The 15,060-nt window shown below is 33.3% G+C and overlaps 2 protein-coding genes across 2 annotated transcripts; one reads left to right on the top strand and one right to left on the bottom strand.

The window, feature by feature from the left end:
- The first annotated feature begins 632 nt into the window (after positions 1–632).
- LOC111390748 (iridoid synthase) lies at positions 633–1,919 on the top strand. Its single transcript, XM_023015848.1, has one exon. The coding sequence runs from the start codon at positions 733–735 to the stop codon at positions 1,858–1,860; it is 1,128 nt and encodes a 375-aa protein (XP_022871616.1). The 5' UTR covers positions 633–732; the 3' UTR covers positions 1,861–1,919.
- A 705-nt stretch (positions 1,920–2,624) lies between these two features.
- On the bottom strand, positions 2,625–10,487 carry LOC111390752 (protein DAMAGED DNA-BINDING 2). Its single transcript, XM_023015854.1, has 10 exons — positions 10,185–10,487; positions 9,929–10,019; positions 9,683–9,806; positions 6,506–6,632; positions 6,318–6,406; positions 6,103–6,223; positions 4,824–4,915; positions 3,816–3,945; positions 3,358–3,606; positions 2,625–3,250 (listed from the first exon to the last, which is right to left on the bottom strand). Exons 1-10 carry the CDS (start codon positions 10,386–10,388, stop codon positions 3,017–3,019), a joined length of 1,461 nt encoding a protein of 486 aa, XP_022871622.1. The 5' UTR covers positions 10,389–10,487; the 3' UTR covers positions 2,625–3,016.
- Between the last annotated feature and the right edge of the window lie 4,573 nt (positions 10,488–15,060).

Consider the following 15,060-nt stretch of genomic DNA (forward strand, 5'->3'; position numbering starts at 1 on the left):
AAGGTAGCGGCTGGTTATGCTAGCTGTCGACCTAGGGACCATTCAACTATGCAATCAATTTAATATTTATATAGGTTTAATTTCATTTACGGTATCTCAATTTTAATTTCATTTCAAATTTCACAATTCTATCACATTTCATCACTTATTGTACATCAAAATGACGAAAATTGTTTAGTTATCATGCCGTAAGTGATCTTTTACTTATTCATTACGAAATCACGTAAAAAACAAAATTTGTAGAATAAGAGTTATAACTATATCTTTATATTAAAAGTTGTTTTTAACACTTTTATTACGTAGCGTAAGGTTAAGTTTTCATGGGGATAGGACCATTATGTGAGAGAGGTGATGCAACTAGGCTCTTAATTGAAACTAAACTAAAGTGTTAGTGATCTATCTGAGGCATATTAAAGGTTAGTAACTCGTTTGAAATTTTGTCGAAAGTTATGTGAATCATGGATGAAATTTTCCCTTATATATAGACAATCACAACACAAGATTAAAAAACACCCTACCTACTGACTCGTTGTGTGTAGCGTATTTGACTGACGAAATTATTGAAGACGTGAGGAGAAAGTTTGAAATCAGTATTCTAGAAAGGTTAATTGAGGATTTGATTAGGTATTGAACCCTCGTTAAGAGGCAATTTAGACACTATATATTTGTTCAATGCCATCTGCAAATGCATTGAACAAACTAATTACTCGATAAATTGAAGGCGTACTATATATGGCACCTGCCAAAGAAGAAGAAGAAGAAGTTAGTCATAAATGTGTAGCAGTCATATTTGGATCGACCGGGCTTGTGGGAAAGGAGCTTACGATGAAGCTACTCTCCACCGATAAATGGAAAGTATACGGTATAGCCCGAAGAGCAGAGAAAACTATAATCAAACACTCAAATTATTATTTCATTTCATGTGATCTTCTTAACCATATTGAAACACAAGAAAAGCTATCTTCATTACAAGATGTCACTCATTTATTTTGGGTGACTTGGGCTAGCCAATTCCCTTTGGACACCCGAGAGTGCTGCCAGCAGAATAAGTTGATGATGTGCAATGCATTAGATGCAATGCTGGGAAGAGCCAAGGCATTGAGACATGTCTCTCTGCAGACGGGGGCTAAACATTACGTCTCATTGCAGCAAGGAGATTTGTTTTCTTCCAAGGATGAGAATGTTTGTTATTATGACGAGGAGTGCCCAAGGGTGAGTACAGGATATAACTTTTATTACGTGCTCGAGGACTTGCTAAAAGAAAGATTAGGTGCAGGTAAAGTGGCATGGTCTGTTCATCGCCCTGGATTGCTGATGGGTTGTTCTCAAAGAACTTTATTCAATTTCATTGGTAGTTTGTGTGTTTACGGAACAATCTGTAATCTTCTGAATATCCCTTTCGTGTTTGGAGGGAATATGGAATGTTGGGAAGAAATGTACATTGATGCTTCAGATGCTCGGCTAGTTGCTGAGCAGCACATATGGGCAGCTAGCCAAAATATTGGTGAACCGTTCAACGCAGTAAATGGTGATTGCTATACATGGAAGGAAATTTGGGGAGCTATCGGCATAAAGTTGGGGGTGAATAGACAGTCGTTCAGTCCAGATTTTACGTACTCATTGGCCATGAGTGACAAGGGAGGAATATGGAAAGAGATAGTGATGAAAGAGGGCTTGGTTGAAACAGAAATGGAGGATTTGGCTAATTGGGAATTCCTGGACAATTTGTTCCGATGCCCAGTCAAAATGTTGGGGAGTCGAGAAAAGGCAGATTGTCTCGGGTTTACAAATAAGTACCGAACATTGGATTCAATTATGTATTGGATTGATGTGATGAGACAAGATAAACTCATCCCTTAGGACTATATATTGATACCTATGTATTACAATTGCTTTTATTGGAATTACTGTTTTATATACTTAGAACTTGCCGTGCATGTTTAATTGATGGGCTCAACTCAAGGGACAAGGCACAAGTGCGATTTTGTGGTGCTCTCTAAGTTAGCTGTGTGTGTTTATGTATAGTGAACTTTTATTGAAGCTACTAATCAAACATGGGTTAAAAATCTCAGTCTAACGTTGTTTTGGCATATTCAGTAAACTTCCAAATTTTTGCTTTTGCTTACGTTTGAAAAGTGGTAAATAATTGAAGTTAGCTTAAGCCATGTCAAAAAGTTGTCACTGAATTCCCTACTATCTCGACAGCATCGACCAAGCAAAAGACTCCAAAGCGAGCTAGAGTGAGTCCTAGCAATACAAAACTGTAACCAGTTAGCCCCATTAGTTTTAATGTTAGATGCACAGATACAAAAGATAAGACTTCTCTCCTCATTCAATGAAGAATAACCTTTGGACAAAACGCGAGGAATGCGCAGACAACATTCATAGAAAAAGCTATTTACCAGGTGGAGAAGTAACAATGTTAGCTACAAAGATCACTTGACCTTTTAACTAAAGGACCGACTGAGAAATTAACAGCCTGTTTGAGAGTGATTTTTTCCACAAAAAATTGATTTTTTAATCGATATTTCACTATCCCAACAATAATATTTGACTTTTTCTTTTACAGGTGAACCCCACTTTTTTCCTAACGATCAAAAAATCAATTCTCAAAATTACTTTGAAATTAAAGGGTGAGCAATTTTGTTGAGTAAGTTAATAACAAGGTAAAAACGGAGTAGAAAAAAAGACAATCAAAATTCAATAACATGTCCTAATAAAGTTGCTAGGAACAATAGAGGCTTTAATTGGGAAATAAAGTAAAAGACACCACTTACTAGAAGGAAGAAGAGAAAAATTCTGCACAAGTATTTGACATTAGAAGAGCAGAAGAATAACCATAAGGTAGCCTCCCAACAATCATATAAAGATAAACCCACATTCCCATCATATTAAATCCTAAACTCCAACTAGTCGAAACCAATATATAACATTCTTTTACAATTTGCAAGCAAAATAAAAGTGCTACAAGTCCCATATGATGTCAAAAACAAAGAATCAAAGAAACGCTATATCATTATGGAAAATAAATTGACTGCTCCCCACATACAAACCTTGAACTACCAGATGCCAAAACATCATCACGGGGATGTAGCTTGTTCACAGGACTGATAGTCGTGATGTTTGGATCCATTACCGCAGCAACCAACTGACCTGTACTGATGTCTATAAAATCAATTGGATGCAATGCTGCTCCATTATAATTTTCACTTATATAACGCCCAACAACAATGAGGCACTCAGATGGGTCCTGCATAGAAGTACATATTCCATTACATATTGAATGCATACAACATACAATTCATTTTACACAAATTATATAGCACCTTTTCAAGCTATTAATAAAGCATTGTTCACCTTTGGATCCCATTCCGCTCTAAAAGGTGTCAAATGTCTATTAAAATCATGACTGTGCACAATTTCTCGGCTTGGGGAATCCAAATTGCCAAAGATAGAATCCCATACACGAAGGCGATTGTCCTGTGAAGTAGTAAGTATTTTGCTGCCGCTTTGTGGAGAAAAATATGCTGAGTTGACGACACGATTGTGTGAAAGATCATAAATTGAGGACCCCGCTTCTAACTTACGCATATCCCAAATACGAGCCTGCAGCAGAGGTGTATGGCATCATAAGGAACAAAGAAAACTAACATTTTCAAGCAATAAACAAATTAGTGAAACATTCTCCAACCAGCACAATTTTCTTGATATTAACAGAGGCAATGGAAGAGCAATAATTACTTGACTAACTTCATAAAAAAAAAAAAAAAAAAGATCACTAAAATAAACTAATAAGGATAAAAATAGAAGCTTACAAAGTGATCATTTCCACAACTCAATAGAATATCTGGTTGATGAGGATGGCAGTGTAGACAAGTAACTTTGCTTCCTTTCTTGTGAATCAAAACGGAGTCCCCCGTTGTGGTGTTGGAGCGCATATCCACCCTACACATTAATAAAAGTAAAAAAATATCCAATTTAGCGCAAACTATTGTTGGATAAGTTGGCATGCATATTCATAAAGTGACTACATAAAACCCACATCAAATGTATCATATAACAAACCTAAGCTCTAGTTCAAGAAAGGAAAAAAAAAATTTGCACTTCTCATAGTTTCTTTCTGTTCATGTTTAAAGTCAAGTTGTCAACAAATTCATTTATGGTTCTATTTAACTCAAACATTCAACACCAGACCACACAATTAAATAGCAAGCTTAAAATAATTTAACCAAAATGCGAAAGCAGAAGAAGACCTCACACAACTGTCCTACAATGTTACTATTTAGCTCCCTGATTACAATAATTAATCCATCAGATTCCACAATAATCACCAAAATTAGACATTAGGGGAAACAAAGGATCAAATTAGCTAAATAACCAATGTATTCTTATTATCCATCCCTAAAGGGTTACAAACACTACTGCTCACTAAAATTTTTAGCAAAAAATTTATGTTGATTTTCACTTTTTTCCAAGTTGATCATGATCTTCAACTTTGTTACAATTGGGTAACTCCATCATGTATGTTGGTTTGACCAACAGAAAGCTTGTGTGGCACTCTAGTTATTTGCAAAAAAAACAGTCACGTCAGTTTTTCCATTAGTACAATTAACATTAACAGATAGAGTAACTCAATTGTAACAAACAATTTTTGTTCAGCAACATGGTTGCAACTCTCGAGAAAGCTAAGTGATCAACTTAATACCAAAAAAGTCAATAACCAACATGAAATTTTGCCAAAAAGTTTATTGACCACCAGTGTTTTTGACCCCCTCCCTAAAACATGAGTATACACTAACTAAAGTATAGAGCTTATATTTTACATATAGAGAGATCCAAAATTATCCGCAGCAATTAAATTTCCTCTCTGAGAGTTTATATCCAATCCATAGAGCATCCTCCAACTGCTTGGGCCCTGTATGAAAACCGTTAAGGAACTCATACTTGTTAGTGAATGTACATTATCACTCCACAGAATAAAATTTTTCATCTATAATAAGCATATCTGAATGGAAGAACCAAGCAAAACCCCCCATCCCTCACAAAAGGAAAAGGGAACAATAAAGAATTGGAAATTAACTAACTCGTGCAAATGCCTTTCTGACAGTCCCCTGCTCTTGTGGAAATTGTTCAGGTGTTTTCTTTTACTGCTTCTACCACAGCTACAATTAGTTCTATTTTGTGCTGAGAAGATGTAATATTATTTTTCCTTTTTTGTGTGTTGAGAGGAGGTTTTCCAGTGGTTAAAAGTACAAAAAAAAAAATCAAAATCTGAAGTTGTCTAAAAAAACTGTGGCTCAGATCAAGAAATTTCAATACTTATGTAGAACTAAAATATAGAACTAAAATATAGAATTAAAATGTCATTTTAGAAAAAATTATGCCCCCGTTTGGCCCCCATTAATTTTTATTATATTACATTCCATTTTTCTCTCTCCTATTTTCAACCATACAATCTTCCATAAAATAGTACTACACGTAAATCGAAAATCTTTCCTTCTTTTTCAACCAATCATTTTTCAAAAAAACACTATTCCATCCATTTCCATTTCTACAAAATGGAGGCCAAACGGGGGCTATATTCAGAATACCAACTGTACCTTGCCATGGATACTTACCATGAAATTGTATGTACCTTCAAATATATTATGGAAGAGAAGATGGTAATGCTCGTTCAAAAGATGTTTTATATTCACATAACAAAGAGTAAATCTCATTAAAATTAAAGATTTGAAGGTTATGATAGATTCCACAGAGGACCATCTCAATTTTCACAAATTTAATTATAGCTTGTAAGCATCTAATTATGGCATAAAAAATCAGCCAGTTGATCTAACATGAAATCAATTTATCACCATCTTGATCAAATTTTGCAGGGAGTCAAATAGATAAAGAGAAAGAGAGCGAAATTACTGGAAAAGAGAACTAATAGTAATGATCCATTGTATTGAGATGTGTCGCAAATATAAGGAGCTTGACAGCCCTGACAGAGTAATGTTCAGGCTGGTTCAAAAACAACACGAACAAATGAACTTTTAATGTACCTATACATTGGCGCCACAAAGTAGATAGTTGCCTTCTTCATGTAAAATAAAGAAGTACCTGCCACCCATTGGGATTAAGATTTATCAATCCCATTGACATTCCAGTCTCCAAATCAGTGCAGCTGATAGTTCCATCTGAAGAAGCGCCATAAACTGTTCCATCATTTGTCGGATTAAACCTATACATGATAAAGCAAGTTATGCACAAAAAGGCATTACCAAAGCAGCACACATCTATTTTGGTACGTGAAACCACACAGAAGCAAAACTCACTTCAAGTTGTTAAGTATGCAACCATGTATGTTCCCATATACTGTCTTCTCATGTACTCTCTTGAAATCCCAAACTCCAAGCTGCCCTTTCTTTATTACAGTGCAGGATTGAAAGTCAACGATTACAAAATGATATAATCCTCAGAGAAGAAAACTGACAGCTAAAGAAGATAGTGAACCAAGGCAAACCTTGTCTCCAGATAAAAGAAGACTATTATTTGTTGGATGGAACTCCAAGCAAGTAACTCGCCTACTGTGGTATCTAATAACTGCACAGTTTACTTGATCTGGGATCACAACTGTGGGCTTAATCTGTTTCAGGAACCATGCAAAACAACATGTTAGGTAACACTAATATTTTCACCAAGAGTTGAGTAAAAAACTCTAATATAAGAGAGGAGACCAAAACATGATTAGTTCCAGTACATATCACTGAATATTTCACAAGGGCAAAAACTTTAAAAGTTGTATTTGACCCAAATATATTGAAATAACTCCTAATCTTTTTCATCTGAAACACAGTAGTTTATCTAATCAGAATACACCAATTTCAAAACATTAATTTTAGCCACAGAGAAATTGAGTGGCTCTCTATTGAACATTATTGTTTGTCGATGAATATACATAGAAACAAAAGTGCATAAAACCTAAAAGTAGCCAGTAAGTCGAGTCCTATGAGTGGGGTGCCTGAGAATTTTTACGATGCTAAAAATAACCTAATTTTGACAATAACAATCAAATTGAAAGTTGCATTGTAAATTCCTTGTAATAGGTGTTGCAAAACAGATGATCAGCCATAGAGATTGGTGAATAACATAAATGTAATTTTGAGAAAAAGGAGAGGGGGGGGGGGGGGGGGGGGGGGGGGGGATGTAGTGGCATTGCTATAGTTTTGAAAAAGTAGATGATCAGTGATATCGCTATGATTTTGAAAAAGAGGTGACCACTGGCAATACTGTAGTTCGAAAGATGTGTTAACTGTTTAATCTCTGGAATTTTGTAAAAGGGATGACCTACTCAAGTGGATGAACCAAACAGATGATCTATGCAAGTGGAACACCTACTCAAGCATAAGAGCCAGAGTGCAAGACCTACTGTCAGAAGAGCCAGGCTGGATGATTTGGGGGGATGGATGAATGACTAGAGAGAAAGACCTCAGTGGATGACCCATGTCCATGGATATACAAAGCCAATATTTATGCAGAATGAACGACAAGCCAGTGGCTGACCTGTCATAACTCAACTGACTTGCAAGGGTTAGAAAAGTCACTTCCCTCTTTCAAGTCAAAGTAATCTTACAAGTACTTTCCTATTTTAAACAATCTCTCAGACAACTATTCTTCTGATTATAATATATATTACAACCTTCTTAACCATTCACGTAATTTCTTAAAGAATGATACAGTTTTCGATGTCTCTGTACCTATACATCTTTTCAGAAGACATTTCTTTTACTCTTTTGGATTGTTTCACATTGCTCAAAGCTCTGTTATCTTCTCCAAAACCCTCACACTAATGGTCTTATTCTAGTACATGGGAGTATGTTAAGCAGAAACTTTCATCCGTAAAAGTTTTTTGAGACTGTTTCAGAATCAAAACACACAATTTAAACCCTTTTCAATTCTGAAATACTGTATCAAACAGTAGATATTTCGTTATTTGTCTATATATGGGGGTTAAGAAGAGCTGATGGGAGTGTCCCTAAGGGTGAAGTTTTCGAAGGAAAAAAGTGCAATAAGTATTTAAATGACCAAGTGAAGAGTTAACCATTTTATCTCTGTATACAATAGTGTCAGCAGACTGACCTGTTGACACAGCTTTTGGATACTTTGGTGCCGTTAAACCAAGACAGTTCAACAGCTAGATACATGGAGTCTATAGCAAGGGAAAGGGACGATAATCCATTTACAACTAACCGGAGGACTGCTGATGGCTCCTAGTGTCGGCGCTGAATTAGACAACTGTTGACCGAGCATGACAACATGGATGATGTAGAATTATGTAGAACACATAAGAGGTGAAGATGAAATAGAAGAGAATTTTGGAAAAGAGGGCATGAATGTGAATTTTTGCGTTGGTATGGATGTCTCCTTCAATCGTGAGTTTTTATATGGGGACTGAACCCACTTGAGAATTTGACATTTTCAAAAAACCCTTTAGTGAAAGTTAAAGATGATTTTTGTACAGCTCTGCATTTGTGTATGAATTCTCAAGAATTTGGTTTGTCTATCATTTTAATCATACTATCCTTGAGGACATAAAATTGAATTTAATGATGTGGTATAGGAAACTCTCACAAAGCTAATATGGTTGGCAACTTAAATTATTTTTCAGTCGATTTATGAAGAGAATGCTAATTGAGCATTCCAGAGTTGTTTTGGTACCCATTATGCTTTATCAAAGCGTGATTGAATCGTGTCAGATTCAGCAAGTAACGGTAATTCAACTAAGGTAATATTGGATGATGGATTGTCGTAGTTACCAGACATGGAGGACAACACGACACAAGATTTGAGGACAAATCTTCTTCGACTGGAAAAGAGTGGGAAAATCCCCCAACAAAATCCAATATTATTTTCCGTTAATTTGATGTTTCATTTATGTATCGTGATCTATAATTAAGTCTGTTTTTGTCTTTAGTTAAGTCTTAAGAGTGTTGTTGTCTTAGAATTATATTTAAACACTATAGATTGTCATCATATTCAGTTGAATTTGATTATTAATAAAATTGAGAGTTCTCTCATAATTGTGTGGAATTTTCAATGTTATTTACGAAGAATCTGCGAATATGTCAACGCCCAAACATCCAGTTTCATAGAATGAATGGATCTTTGAAAGCATTGAATCTTTTCCACTTCATGCTGCATCATAAAGGAAAAGGGAAGTGTATCTGTTGTAACATTGGTATCTGAATGACTGAAAAAGAACTACTTGCTACTGAGAGTGGAAATACAAAAAATGAATCTTCAGGGAGTGGACTACTTTGAGTGAAACCATTATAATCTAGTGTTCCCTCTGGCCTCTCCTCGCTTAATTTTTTGTTTCCCTATTCACTGGACATCTGTTCTATTATGCAGTAACTTTTATTTCACTAAAGAACCTAAAGTTCAAAAATTACCTGCTAGAAATATGCTTAATGGAACAATTTTTGGAAAATACCAAAATTAATCCTGCCCTTGGGACTAACATGGTAATTATGCAGCTCTCTGATCAAACTAAAATAAAATGTGATAAAGTCACCAGAATTAGGGGGAATCACTAAGCCTGTGAAACAATGGGACATTTATAACAAATTCAGAGAAAGGAATACAGTAATGTTGTAAAAACACCCCCCGGGGGTGGGGGGGGGGGGGGGGGGGGGGGTCAGGAATGTGAGGCCTAAGCTGACGAGCAAAAACATATTCAAGTGAATTATGAGTTCCTTTGCGGGGTGCTGGGATGATGCCATATTCTGTAGTCGCTCTATGAGGACAACTGATTGTAGTGTGGCCTTTGATACCAAAAATAGAGGAGTTAACATGAATCTCAAAATACAATAGTAATGAACTATTAATAGTATTATCTGAAAACAAAAGATGAGATTGGAAGTACATTGTGCTAAAAGATATTTACCAGGCATTTTGCAGAGGAAACAGGGCTTCATTGGACAATCAATATACGTGGCCCCTTTAAACCCTGCTTCATGACCCGATCTCTTGCATACCTGCACACAATAATGGCAATTCAATAGTCTAATGCAGCCCGATAAATTTCATATTTTTTCAAACTGTCAACAGGTCGAAACTATACAGGGATTCAAACCCGGTCTAAAAATGCTGAAAATTGAAGTGCATTTAGAATATGGAGTTGTAAGGAATTTGGACTTTACTTTGCAGACTTTCTTGAGAGAAATAGTGATGGGTTTCGTCTTTGTTTTCCTCGACGTCGTAGTGGAAGCCTCATTTTCTAATACCTGATCGTCATCATCTTCTTCTTCGGATGGGTAATCATCGACTTGATCATTTTCATCTCCAGATGAACTCTCTTCTTCAGAGTCCGTGTCTCGTTCAATCACCACTTTCGTGAACGACATTTGTGAAGGTATGGGGGAAGAACACACACGAAACAGATTTTCGTAACAGGAAATGAATCCACGGAAATTCGATTGAAATGTAGAAGAGGGTTTATAAACCGACTTTTCACATTACCCAAATTGTCCTCCACGAATTAGAGGCTGTAGGCTTTACTTTCGGTGTTAATATGGGGAGATTTTTGTAAATGATCTGTCACTATTTATTTTTGATAGAATGTCTATAATATCTTTGATGAAAGTATTTGTCATATTTTGAACAAAATATCCTTAATTTATTAGAATTGTTCTAAAATTCCTCTATTTCTTTTATTTCGAGTTTTAATATGTAGTTCCATCCTTTGATCTAATAAATTAGCATAGTCTGTAATATAATTGTCATGTAATTTACTAAGATTATCATATTCTTTAGATGAAATATCCATAGTCTCTAGTCGAGCAAAAATATTTCTTATTTTTCCTAATAATTTTTCTAATAGATTACCTAATCCTTTAATTGTATAACCTGACATTATTCAGATAATTCCTTACAAGCTTTATGAATAATATGTTAGATAAGTTTTTTGCAAATATGAAAAGTAATAATCCCTACAATTCTTTCAAGATATTAGACGAATTCTTTCTAAATTTAACAAAGACAATAATTTTACCTTACTTTTGATCTTAAATCTGTATTCTTAGAATCGAGTGACCTTCAAACTCTGAATCTGCAAACTGCTCTCTCAAACGGCCTCTTGCCTCAATGGGAATTCTGCTATTTCAACTTCTTGCCCTTACTGTACCTTTTCTTAGAATTAAGAATAAAGATCTTAAGTAAAGAAAATTCTCTCTTTGTTAAAGTAAGAAAGAAATTATCTTTTTCAATCTATCAAGAATCTATGGGATAGGAAGTTTAGAAACTCATATCTTTCTGATATCAAAAGATTGAAATTTTATTTCTATAATGATTTATACAAGATTTCTATTGTATACAAGGGGTTTCCAGAAAAACTGGTTTTGAAAGTTTAAGGAAAGAGAATGGTTTCTAACTCGAGATGATCCATTCTTTCTCCAAACACCTCTATTTATACATGACTCAAACTCACTATTATTGATCTATTACATCATTGCATACATCAGAATTTTGAAAAAAGGATCACATGCCTCTCTATTCTTTTCCTCCTAGGGTCTACATTTTCACATGCATTTTATTTTTATTTTTTTGCTTTTTCATCAAAGATGCATCTTTTCTTCTATTATTACCTTTTCATCTTTGGTTTCATATGCAGCTGGCTAGATACTTTTCTATTATTGCTTTTCCATCTTTGGCTTCATATGCAGCTGGCTAGATGCTTTGGTAGTGGTAGGTTCTTTTCTATCCATCAATCTTTCAATTTTGTCTACATGTGGGGCACTCCCTCAATCTGCATGATTCTTGGATTGTTGTTGAACTTCCATTAATTTGATGAGTATCAAATTTTTGGATATATTCTTTCAAAATGGTAGATTTTTCTTTTCCATTATTTGTAAGGAGTGTCCATCCTTCATATTGGCACAAGAATCTGAATTTTTTATCATATAAGTCTTTTGCAATGTTGTAAAGAACTTTCATCCTCAAAACTCTCCGGGATTTTATCCATAATTTATTGATTTTAGATAATGGTTTATTATTTCGGCTAATTTCAATCTGAAAATCTCGGCCAACATATCCAATTGTGATAATATGTTCAGCAGGATAATATATTCTTCCATCAACTTCGGGACTTATTGAATAAAATTTGATATAAATCGACCTCCCTTGGGCAAATTTTGAAACTTCTGCCCTGAATATATCATCAAATTTTTCAATTTCTTTTAAATCTTTTCCTGAATAGATCAAATCCAGAAATCCATAATCTGCTGCCATTTTGACCATAACAGGGTCTGCATCGTTGGTAATTATTAATCTGGGATAAACATAATCTCCTAATGCAATAAAATATGATTCACTTTCTTCCAATTCATAAACAATTTTGGCAAATGATCTATATTTTTCTTCTTTTGATGATAAAGGAGTATTATCATCTTCATCAGTTTTGATTCTTATAACTCTTGTATGTTCATCACCATTTTTTATAATCACCTTCCGGGGACTTGCTATGTCTCGTTTGATATTGCTGGGTCTACTGCTGTTTCCTGACTGTGTACCTGTTTGTATTTTTGAGATTTTATCAATTGGTATTTCCTGTTTTGGTATCTAATGACTCGAATTGTGAAGTAATATCAACAATTCTGTCATTCAATTCTTTGGTATATTTGGAATGAGAATTAGAGATTTCCACCAACAATTTGACATTTTGTTTGATAGATTCTGTCATTTCCTCTAACTGCTCAATTCCAATTTTCATATCTTCAGATTCCTCCATGAGGAATTTCATTCGTCTGTTGACGTCTATTAATGAATTTTTGATATTATCCATCTCCGAATTCGATATTCCTGCTCAAAAAATCTGCAAGATAATTATTTATTCCTTTAATATGAACAATATCAAAATTGTAGAATGATAAATATGCTTGTCATCTGTGTAACCTTCTATATTGAGGTTCCATAGGTAACTTATTTCTAATAAATCCTGCAACTTGAGAATTATCAGTTTCAACAACAAATTTTTTAGATAAAAGGAATAATGAAAACTTTTTCATTCCTCTAATAATTGCTAATAATTCTTTTTCATGAGTAGTATAATTTATTTCTGCTTGGTTAAAAGTTCCACTTGAATATCTGCATATTTCATTTAAATCTGTTTTTAATATAGCTGCTCAATATTTATCCGAAGTATCAGTATTGACAATTAGATTATCTTTTTCATCAGGTAATCTTAATTTTGGTAAATTTTTACATTCTTTTAATGATTTAACAATTTTAGTATGTTCTTTATTCCAACCTTTAGTATTTGTTTTTCTAAGTAGAATTTGTATCTTATGTTTCTTTTTTGAGAGATTTTCAATAAATCCTTCAGCATAGTTTAAACATTCTAAAAGATTTTGTATTTGTTCTTTGGATTTTAATTCATTTGGAAAGATTTCTATCTTTTTAGATATATGAGTTTGTAATTTTATTCCTTTTCTATCTATTAATAATCCTAGAAAATCTATTTCTTGTTTCTTTATTATAGATTTCTTTTTAGAAAGTACAATCCCTTTCTTTTTGCATTCATTTATGAATTGTAATAAATGATTCATATACTCTTTTTTATTATTAGAGCATATTAGTATATCATCAATATAAACAATAAGAAAATCAATATACTTTTTGAATATATTATCCTTTTTTTTTTTTGAAATATTTGTGGTGCATTTTTTAAACCAAATGTCATAACTAACCATTCATATTTTCCTTGAGGTGTACTAAAAGCTATATATTGTATACTATCTCTTCCATTTTTATTTGCCAAAATCCTGATTTATAATCAAATTTGGAATAATATTGTTTTCCTTTTGCAAGGTTTATTAAGACTTCTTTATTTGGTAAAAAGTAACCATCAAATTTAGTATATTTATTTAATTCTTTATAGTTTATTACCATTCTAACTTTTCCTCTAACCTGCTTAGAATGTTTCATGACCATAAAAGCTGGACTACTATGAGGTCCATTACTGGATCTAATTAACTTTTATTCTAATAGTTCTTTTATTTGAATTTTAAATTCTTGCATATCCTGTAAGGTATACATCATTGATCTAACTCTTATTATAATATTTTCTGTTAATTCTATTTTAGCTCTAGGATGATACAGTTTCCAAAATAATAATGGATTTTCTCCATAAATTTTTTCTAATTGTTCTATAATTTTTCCCATAGTTATCTCTATTTCTGATTTTAGGATCTTTTTATATGATAGTTTTTTATTTTTTAGTTCATCTTGCACTATTGGTCGTTTTTCCCATTTATCACCACGCTGGGCTGGCTGAACTCTGTAGGGTCTAAATTCTCTGGGTATTTTTAATAGATGTGCACAAGGTGTTTGTAACATTATCATATAATTATTTTGTTTGTAATATTGAAATTGTTGGATAAAATCATTTCCTAATAATATATCACATTCTAACTTATTATAATTATATACTTTATTTATTATAACTTGTCTACTACCAAGTATTATATTAACTTTTTCAGCACTATCAATTATTTGAGTACTTTTTTCAGTCACTCCTGTTATCTTTATTTTACTATTTTTATTCCATGATTTTATTAAGAAATTTTTAAAAATTGTTATATCACTTCCTGTATCAATTAAAGCACAAGTTGTTATATTCGTTTCAACTATAGTAACTTGTATATATACTGCGAATGGAAAACTAATTTGATTATTCATCCATTTTCTATTCTACATAATTTAGTTTGTCCTTTATGAGTTATATATAATCCTTCTCTTTTTATACTATAATTTTTTAATCCATTTAAGAAACTCATTCCTAATAATATATGAGGTTCAATATCCATACTTTCATCCAAATAATATGGTACTAAAAGATCAATCCCACCTATTTTTATTGGTACATTTACCTTTAATTCTGTGATATATAGTTGTCCATCAAAATTCCCATATTCATATGATTCTATCTTGTAAGTCATTAATCCTTCATTTTTATTTGCAGCCATATGACATTCACCGACTCCTGTATCTATCAATATATTTGGTCCTTTTATATACCTT

Source organism: Olea europaea, unplaced genomic scaffold, assembly GCF_002742605.1.
Source record: "Olea europaea var. sylvestris unplaced genomic scaffold, O_europaea_v1 scaffold713, whole genome shotgun sequence".
Classification (NCBI taxonomy): Eukaryota; Viridiplantae; Streptophyta; class Magnoliopsida; order Lamiales; family Oleaceae; genus Olea; species Olea europaea.

Bases quoted from the DNA above. Each gene is read 5' to 3' on its own strand.
- LOC111390748 (XM_023015848.1), top strand. From the start codon at position 733: ATGGCACCTGCCAAAGAAGAAGAAGAAGAAGTTAGTCATAAATGTGTA.
- LOC111390752 (XM_023015854.1), bottom strand. From the start codon at position 10,388: ATGTCGTTCACGAAAGTGGTGATTGAACGAGACACGGACTCTGAAGAA. The intron at 6,633-9,682 runs TGACCCCCCCCC...ATGGTTCCTGAA, and splicing joins CAGCTTAGGCCTCACATTCC to ACAGATTAAGCCCACAGTTG. The intron at 3,251-3,357 runs GTGAACAATGCT...ACTTCTATGCAG, and splicing joins GAGCGGAATGGGATCCAAAG to GACCCATCTGAGTGCCTCAT.